The 9362-nt window shown below is 53.7% G+C and overlaps 3 protein-coding genes across 3 annotated transcripts; all 3 read right to left on the bottom strand.

Annotated features, from left to right (window-relative positions):
* Positions 1-3338: 3338 nt before the first annotated feature.
* On the bottom strand, positions 3339-4130 carry V2A60_009760 (uncharacterized protein; the record flags this gene model as incomplete). Its single annotated transcript, XM_083261024.1, has 1 exon — positions 3339-4130. One exon carries the CDS (start codon positions 4128-4130, stop codon positions 3339-3341), a length of 792 nt encoding a protein of 263 aa, XP_083117150.1.
* Positions 4131-6143: 2013 nt separating this feature from the next.
* On the bottom strand, positions 6144-7796 carry V2A60_009759 (uncharacterized protein; the record flags this gene model as incomplete). Its single annotated transcript, XM_083261023.1, has 1 exon — positions 6144-7796. One exon carries the CDS (start codon positions 7794-7796, stop codon positions 6144-6146), a length of 1653 nt encoding a protein of 550 aa, XP_083117149.1.
* A 380-nt stretch (positions 7797-8176) lies between these two features.
* V2A60_009758 (superoxide dismutase sodB) lies at positions 8177-9051 on the bottom strand (the record flags this gene model as incomplete). The annotated part of the gene is made up of 3 exons (XM_083261022.1): positions 8177-8476; positions 8548-8813; positions 8925-9051. The coding sequence occupies 3 exons, from the start codon at positions 9049-9051 to the stop codon at positions 8177-8179; spliced, it is 693 nt and encodes a 230-aa protein (XP_083117148.1).
* Between the last annotated feature and the right edge of the window lie 311 nt (positions 9052-9362).

Raw genomic sequence — 9362 nt, 5'->3', positions numbered from 1 at the left:
TCAAGTTTTTTCTCATTGGGCAGGCCACATGAGTCAAACAGGGCAGGGCAGGGTAGGGGGGGGGGGGGGGGGGGGGGGCGTTCGACCCAAAGAGGGAGAGGGTGAAGCGGCAAGAAAGCGCCACTTCATATAAACAATGGCGGCCGGCGCGGGATAGCCGCTTGCCTTTGTGCTTTCGGGTAGTTGACGAATAGAGCTTACCTACCAACTAATCCATACTCAGCTCCGTCGCTAACACAAAGCAGGCGGCGCCCGAGTCAGCCCAAAACACAGGCTCTCGAAAAAGGTGCCGTTGTAGAAACGTGGGGGGGCCATCTGAAAGAAGCATTCGATGCAATGAGTCAGTTTGGCCTCGAAATGCCTTCGTTCTGCAGCCCAAAGGACGAGAGCGCACATACTATGTAAGCAAGGGGACCCCCCGGGAGGGGGAGGGGCGTGGTATTTGATTGACTTCTGCCACCTCCAGCCGTGTCTGGCTTCTTCGAACCCAACCTGCATAGTGCTCATCCTCGAGCTTGACAAATTGGGAAAAACCTGAGATCTACAGTGGTCATGGCCCAAGACTTGGAGAAAAAAAAAAGATTCGAGGCCGAAAGGATTCCGGTACCGGAGGTTCCTCTCCCGCGGTGGTTTCTTTCCTTGCTGCATTGGGAGTGTGTGTGTGATGAGATGGAACGGCTTATTCACCGCTCGAAGCCACACACAAAAACATTACATTAAAAAAAATACCAAAAAAAGACTGGTATGGGATAGACCGATGGATTTCCATCCCACTGCGCCCAACATCTGTAAATCGACATGATGTGGTTATGAATAGCATCACGACTACTTACCCTATAGTTGGATATCGTCCAGATCATCACAGGGCTCTCATTTATTCCCCCCCTCTCAGAGCCGCTTTCTCATAATAGTGTCAATTCCCAGCTTTTCGGGACCAAGTGATATGTCACAAAAGAAGAGTCAGCCACAAACTCGATATTCTCCAGATTTCTTTTGTCTCCGATTCCGTGGCCGATATATTGAGTGGGCAGACATCGACCGAAAGAAAAAAAAACGGATTTGCCTTTTCCTTGGCCCCGTTGCCGGCGAGCCAAAAAAAAAAAAAGTCCCATGTTCTGACCCGCGCATCCATTTACCTGCATGGGAGATCATTTGACTGACGTACTCTCTTCTTATTCTTCTCTTCCTCCTCTCTTCTCTCCCCTTTTTCCCCCGATGGCTTGTGGCTGGCTACCTACCTTGCATCCACTTTCCCGTACATGTCCCGAATCCTATTGTTGTCAGTCTGCTGCCTCCTCCTACCCTTGTCAAGAATAAACGTATACCAGTACTTAGAGGAAGAAAAGTGTGAAAAAAAAAAGAAAAGAAAAAAAAGAAAAAGCCACGCCACAGCTTGCGCCTGGCGCACCCCCCCCTCTCTCTCCCCTCTCGCGTTTCTCTTCCCCTGCCCGAATCAGCCTCGCCCTGCAAAACGGTCCCACCCTCAAAAACGTTAAAGTCGTTGTTTCTAAAAAAACCTTGTTAAATAAAATCGAGATGACCAAGGAGTAGGACCGGGGGGGAAAGCCTGAAGAAGGCTCATGGTCCGCACGCAAGTCACCTAGTTGGGAGGGTAATAGAGGGTTACATTCTCTCCACCCGGGAATGCTCCCGTGAAAGTTGGCAAGCTGGCTAGTGAAATGCCCTGAAACTACTTAAAAGTCCTCATGAACTCTCTCTCTCCCCTCCCCTGCCTACCACTATCAGTATTACTCACGCCAGGTAACAATATTGACTGGAGGACAGGGGGGAAGGGGGTTAATTAGCAGTATTTTTTCAAACACTTTTCCCATCACGGTGGTATTTATCACTGTTGCATCGTTCTCGGTCCGCGGGACAAGAACAAAACGACATCACCCTTTTCCCCGGTGCTAGCCTCCCTTTCTAATCATGTAAAGCCCGAAAGGTTCGTTCATTACGGAGGGGTGCCAGGGCAGGGCATCTTGTCTTGGCCAATAAATTGTTCTTGTTCGAAAAGAGACACGCACACACACTCGGCGCATTGCACAAGTTTGGTAATCTTTGGTAATCAAAGCAGCAGCAGCAGGTCGTGTGTGGCCGACAACTGCGTACACCACGGGCACATTAACCAAATACGTTTTGTAGTTTCTTTGGAGCATCCAAGCAGACCCCTCCCCTTCCCCGGGGGAGGGGGCACGGCTGGAGATGACGGGTAAAAAGACATGGGCACCTGCCGAGTTCCGTCGGATCATGATGGTTTCGGGAATGAAGCTGCGCAGCCCCCGTCTCGGGGTGCATGCCTTTCCTCCCAGCAGCCTTTTGGAGGAGTCAGAAGTCATGGCGGCAATCGCCTCGCCATGACTGACTGAAATGGCCAGGGGTTGGATGAGGGGGGGGGGGGGGAAGGGGATAGGGAGGGAGCCATCTGCTTGCCCATCTCTTCCCGTGAGGGAAGACAATCACACCCTGATAAGCTGTGACGGAGAACGGCGAGGCGTAGGGCATATGAGAGAGCGAGCCTCATCAATGCCCATCTTTCGCATCCTTTTATCTTGCAGACGGCCAGATACAGATGGCCAGATACAGATGGCCAGATACAGATGGCCAAGTACAGACGGCCGAGCACAGACGGCGTGATCCTACGCGGGTACATGGCGTTCTTCCCACACCCCCTTGCGTCTGCTGTACTTAGAAGTTGCAAGTCCTTTGCATGGTCACCACGCGGCAGACTCGTCTTCTCTCGTCGGTCTACGTCGCCTCCGGCATGTACGCACACACGCAAGCGACACAAGCAGCGGTCGCTTGCAGCTTCGCGATGCATGCCCTGCTGGCCTCTCCGGCTGGGCATCTGTTAGTTCGTTGACGTGTTGCAACACTTTTCTCATATGCCGGGGCTGTGTGGAAAGTATGCTGATGAGCCGCAATTTTTTTGTTACAAAAGGTGAAAGACGAAATGAAGCAAAAAGGAAAGATACGAGACTTTGAAGCGATATGCTCCGACTTCGACGTCAAAAAAGTAAGACACTGCAGCCTTCACGCCTCAAACGTATTATATGTAGCCATCAAATGTAGACCCTTTTGCATAGCCAACGCCGGCTGATTTGTACCACGTCTCACGGACTCACCGATTCTACAAAGCCCGAGGTCACAAGAAAAGGAAGTTCGAAAGAGCTCACAACACAAGTTTATTAGTGTCTTGCGCAAACAGCTGTCTACCGCTACAAGCACCGCCAGTCCACGCGACCGCTCCAGACCCAACGAACCAAAGTATACAGAAAGCCGCCAAGCCTTTTTCTCTCAGGACTAGCAGCAGCGGTCATTACACTGACTACCCCCTTTTACTTCTTCTCATCCTCTGCCATGGCATCGATCGCATCCATGGTGTCCATGAACTCGTTGAGCTCGTCCTGCAGCAACCCGAGGGTCTTGCTGAGATCGCCCTCCTTGAGCTTGAGGTTGGCGAACGAGAGAGTGCTCGCGTCCCGGGCAGCAGCAGCAGCGGCGGCGGCGGCGTCGCCGTCGTCGGACACGTGTGGCGCGGACCCCGCCGGTGGTGCCCGGTCGCTGCCGTGGGTCCCGTTACCGTTGGTGGCGGTCACGGTGCCGCTCAGGCCCAAGAAGGCGGTGGCCTCGCGCAGCCGCGACAGGAACTGCATGGCCAACTGCACCGTCAGAGACATGTGGAACGCCGGGTGCGCGCTAATGGAGGCGGCGCTCATGTTCATCTCTGGCAGGAGCCACGCCGCAAAGGTGTCGTCCAGCTTGGGGTCCGCCTTGGCCAGCACGGCGCGGGCGTGCGTGAAGAGGCGTTGCAGTATATCCAGGATCTTTGCGTAGAGGGCTACGGTGAACATGCCGTTGGCGAGGTCCCCCGCGTCTATGGGGCGGTCGACGAGGCGTGGACCTCTGGTGCCGCCGCCGCCGCTGGCGGTGGTTGAGGCGCCGCTTTTGATTCCCGTGGCGTGCTCAAGAATGTCAACCACCTGATGCGTGTGATTGTAGAACTCTGAAACAGTGAACTCGTTGGGCTTGCCTTCGGGACCGTCACTGTAGTCCTTGCCCTCCACGAGGCGCTCCAGGTGCCGCGAAAGCACCTGAATACGACCGTAGATCCGAAGTAACTGCTCCATGACGTGCAACTCAGATAAGCTGTCTTCTTTTCTCTCCGCAACAAAGTCTGTACAGCTAACTCGCAATCTATACAACCGAGACCTGCGCTCTGTAGCCGGAAAGCAAGAGGTTGTCGAGTGGCTCAGCACAGGAACAGCAGCTTGACGTGGCCAGCTACTAAGGACAGGAGTTGCGCGCTGCTGTTGCAGGTGCTGCAGGTTCTGTTGCTGCAAAGAGCTGAAATTCCCCAGCTGAAAAGGGAAAGAAGGATCTGGTACAACGAGGGGTGCGACTGAAACTTGGCCAAAGGCGTCTTGTTGCTGCTGCGGCTCGTGGTGGTACTGCACCAGGTGAGGATGCTGTGTTTGTTGTGTTTCCTCGTGTGACTGAGTAGGCCAGAGACTTGGAATGACTTGGTGAAGGTTAAAATAGTTATCAACTGTAGGAAGTAGCTGCGATCCTAATAAATGGTTAGGCTGATTCGGTGGCCGGCACATGGCCACGTAATTCATATCTCCCAAGTTCATTGTATACCCGGCCAGTCCTATTGATCCATCCGGCGCCGTCACTGAGTGGCTCTGCAGGCCGGGATTGACCGTCGCGTCAGTTGCTAATAATGGAAGTACTTCCACCGATAAATCTGTTAATATCCCCCCTTTTAATCTGAGAAACAATTGGCAATGCATCCTAGGGGTGGGGGGCCGTAGGGCATCGGCTGTTTCTGGAGGACACCTACCCGCTTCACGTTGGACAGAATGAGCCTCATTTCCCGTCCGCCTCCGCTTCGGTGAGCGATGTTCTGTACTATCCTGCGGCTCGAAATGTTGTTGAATCTCAAGATCCACCACATTCCGCAATGTGGCGCTCTCCTGTTGCCCCTGCGAGTACTGCAGTCGCGTCTGTTGCTGTTGCTGTTGCTGTAGCTGTAGCTGCTGTTGTTGCTGTTGTTGTTGCAACAGCTCTTGACTCTGGTAAAGTTGCGACGACGGCTGCTTCTGTTTCTGCTCATATACCTTACCATGCTGCTGGAGCTGCTTCTTGTATCGGAGCGACGGACTCGACTTGCACTCGGCGTTGAGTCTCAAACACCGGTCGCATACTCCATCTCCGGTTCGCTTGCAGCTGAGCTTCTGGGAGTGACAGCGGTCGCAAGCTTTTCTGTTCGGACCCTCGGACATGTTCGGGAGAAGGTAGAAGTACGGGGATGGGTGGGCGCCGGGAGGCCAGGGAGGAAGAGAGTGACCAAAGCTGTGTGGGAAAAAGAAAAGACAATTAGATACAATGCGAGACCTGGCCGGGCCGGGCCACGAGGGGCCAGCGTTTATGAAGAACGACGCCGAACCATGGCTGGCAATACTGGACTGAGTAAGAGAAAAAAAAAGAAAGAGGTGAGAACAAAGCCGGAATCGCAGGCAACCCCCTGGTCTCGCGTGATGAAGAAAGAGTCAAAAAAGCAAAGCAGTTCTCACGACCTTTGACCAGGGCAATCCTCTCTCAGCGGCGCACAGGAATTGCCTTCCCCTCAGCTAAGTAAGCGATTCTGCTGCACGAGTTGCATCTGGTGCTACAGACACGACTGCACTGCCCGCATCGGGAGTAATAGCTGGGCTCGCTTGTTGTGATTATACGTCGTAGGTGCTGAGAACGGAGACAGCCCCCTTCGGTCAGTCTTGTCGCACAGCAGGGCGCTCAGGGCTTTGTGGGGAACCGGCGGCTCGGGTCGTAGATACACTCCATCTTTGAAGTATGAATTCTGCTGCTTGTTCGCTAAGAAGCGAATCCATTTATGTCTAAACTGCTCCTGCCGGTACCCGCCTGTATATCGTATTGGCCATACGCTCTGTCACACCCGGAAAGAATTGTGATGTTACCGCCGACTCTTTTGCGATCAGAAAAGAAATTCAAGTTGCTCACTGTATATTGTTGATGTATATTTGTTACCTATAGACTGTGGAGGCTCAGCCAACGATTGGCTATAGTCCTTCCATATGCTAGCCTCGTATAAACTGGGGTAGAAACAGTTGTACAATATCTCAATGTTTCTGCTCACGCGGAGGCCTCGGTTTACGATCACCTGGAAATGTATCTTTGAAGTAAGTGTCACGGTTCATGTCAATCTCGGATATGGGCACGCATCCGGGATGAAAATAGTCCTCGGTGTTGCCAAGAGGCCACATGATGGTGAACATCATTTCGCCTGGCGGGCAGCGTCGAACCTGCTTCCATTGGCTCCAATCGAGCGTGCTTACTAATTCCTTGACTTCGCGATGAGCCCTTTTTGCCACCTTGCTCGCGTGAGATGCCGAGGCGCTCACCCCTTCTGATACATCCTTGTCGATAGCCGCACGCAAGGCGTTGTATGATTGCAGAATAACTGAGCATATGTCCTTCATGACAACTTCTAGAGCCACCGCGATGAGCTCATCTTCCCTCGACCATTGCGACTTTCGAAAGGTCGCGGGCAGCAAAGGTTGCGCGACGCAGCTCGAAATTGCTTCTTCCAGCAGCTCCGGCGACAGCGGCGCTTTTGAGTCCTTTGGCTCTGGCGCGTTCATATATGTTCTTGAGGCCGTTTCAAACTCATCAATCAGATACGCCTCGCTGATATCGTCTGTACTCATAAAGGCAAGCCTATTCGCGTATCGTCGCACAATGGTGTCTGTCACTGCTTGCCAGTTGACCGTAAATCGTCGCGGTCGACGCGCCATGAGCTCTACTTCGGGCTTGAGCTTCTGGCAGTCGTCCATACCCGCTGTTGCGAGGCGCATCAGATCTGGCCGCGCAGGATCCATAGTTGTGATGTTGAGCGGGTAAAAGAGTCCGGATACCATGGAAGAGTAGTCAATCCGGAGACGTTCTGTGCCAACCCCGTCGTAATCCTCCGCTACTGCTCTCGCCCACTGGTAAAAAACCATGCTTGAATCGCTGACCACGCCGTCGTGATTGTACAAGGCCAGGCTGGAGATTAAAGCGAGGTCCTTGGAGAAATCGCAGTGGACGTATTCAAAGCCGATTTCCATGCGGACGAAGCCATCGTATCCCCATTTCGTTATCATGGCGCAAAGCACCTTGGCTCGGGTATACTCGCCGTCCTCGAAGTTCTCGTTTGGCTTGCCGTACAAGACGTAAAGCTCAGCATCCATAGTGCCTAGATCCGTCTTTCCTGCAGACATGCCGTCGATGTAAAGCACGTGCAGATCCTTGGTCGCTTGATGGCTCTGAACATAACCAGGTGGGTGGCGCCAAGCCCCTCCGCCGTCCTGGGCGCTTCGGTTCAGGATCTTCTGCGTGCTAGACGTACTCTTCATCCGCGCCGTTTTTGTGCCAATTTCTGTTTCATCGACCGTCACTGGAAAGTCAACATCTAGCGCGAAGCCTTCGGCGTGCTCAATCTCAAAGGCCAGCCATTCGAACGACTTTGGGGGCTCCTTTGTGAGGCTGCCATGGTACATGACTGTGCCGGCAGGGATAATAGCAGGAAAGAAGCTGAAGCCATTGTGGTTCATGGCAGAACCCCATTGCCGGCCTGCGTTGTTGAGGGCTCGGAAGACGTGGTGCGCCCGGGCGCGGGCGCTGTCAAGGGTAGGCTGTAGCTGGTCGCCGGGGTTTGCGTCGGCATCTGCATGCTGCACGGCTGGCCATGTGTAACCAGCCAACACAAGGCGGGCCAAAGAAGAGAAAAGCATAATAATCGATGTCGATTGCCCGCGTGGTATTTTCGCTGGAGCAAAAATTTGTAGTTGACGTGTCTACTCCATAGGGAAAGAGAGATCGACATGTTTTAATCTGACCCTGTTCCATCCGTGCCTACCTTAGTGCGGACACCGACCTCGCCCGACACTAGTAGGCGGCGATACAACGAGGCTATAGCTCTTGCCAAATGTGTGGCAAGAGCCAAACCTTGCTTCGCTTCAAGTAGCTGGTTAGAATAGGAGCTGATAGCACCTTGATGTAACGGTGATTTTTTTTCCATTTGTGGTATATCATAAATTACATTGATACATTGGGTTCTCCCTCAACCTCCCACGGCCGGCCTCGGACGCGGCTCGGCGCCGCAATCATACACTTATTTCTCAAAACGCTTGGCAACGGTACCCCAGTTGATAACGTCCCAGATGGCGCTAAAGTACTCGGCCTTGCGGTTCTGGTACTGGAGATAGTAGGCGTGCTCCCAGGCGTCGATGCCCAACAGAGGCTCGAGGTTGCCGGCGATGGGGTCCTGGTTGGGGCGGGTAACGACGCTGAGAGTACCAGAGGTCTTGTCCTTGACCAGCCAAGCCCAGCCAGAGCCCTGAATACCAGCAAGCGCGGCGTTGGTCTGCTTCTTCAGGTTGTCGAAGGATCCAAAGTCCTCGGTGATGGCGGTCTACGCATTTTCAGGTCAGTAAAGTTACCAACAGGCTGCCGAGTGCGACACGATGCGCAAGAAGCACGTACAGAAAGCTTGCCGGTGGGCTCACCACCGCCGCCCTTGCCGTTGGGGGCGAGGTTCTCCCAGAAGAGAGAATGGTTGATGTGACCACCACCGTGGAAGTTGAGAAGAGGGGCCTGAGAAGCGGCAGCCTTGGCGTCGCCCTTGGCCTGAGCCTCGGCAAGAGCCTCGACAGCAGCGTTGAAGCCGTTGACGTAGGTCTGGTGGTGCTTGGAGTGGTGCAGCTCCATGATCGTGCCAGAGATGGCAGGCTCGAGGGCACCATAGTCATCTGGTAAGGAGGTTAGTATTTGATCGACCAGGCGCATCACCGTGACGAGTTTTGAATATGTGACGGCTATCGTGATCGAAAAGCGTGTTTGGGATGAAAGAGGCCGCTTACAGGGCAGGTCGGGCAGAGTAGCCTTGCCGCGGACGAAGCTGATCGAGGCCATGGCGACTGCGGGCTTGGAGACGGCGCGAAGGCCGGCGCGAACGGCGGGGGTGCTGCGGAGGAGAGTAGAGGCCATTGTGTCGATTGCAGTATGAGTATCAGCTCTGTCAAGGAAAACTGTAAGTCGTGGTTCAAGGGCGTTTGTGATGGCGATTGTCGCAAGGCAAGGTCAGCTCCAGCACTGGTCAGTCGGACCCTTGATTGTATACAGGCGCTGGGATAAAGGGTATAATGCGCGTCAAGTGTTTCCAATCAAGCGTTATGAGAAGCGCCAGAGCTTTATAGTGTTGCGGCGACGGGTATGCTTACCAATTGCACAGTGGTGATGATGGTAGAGATGATGATGTCAAGTCGGAGAGCCGAGCTATTTTTTACCGGGCGACCCGA

The sequence above is a fragment of the Cordyceps javanica genome, chromosome 7 (genome assembly GCF_051103115.1).
Source record: "Cordyceps javanica chromosome 7, complete sequence".
Classification (NCBI taxonomy): Eukaryota; Fungi; Ascomycota; class Sordariomycetes; order Hypocreales; family Cordycipitaceae; genus Cordyceps; species Cordyceps javanica.
Note: the sequence above shows the minus strand (reverse complement) of the source record. Positions and strands in the feature narration are given on the sequence as shown.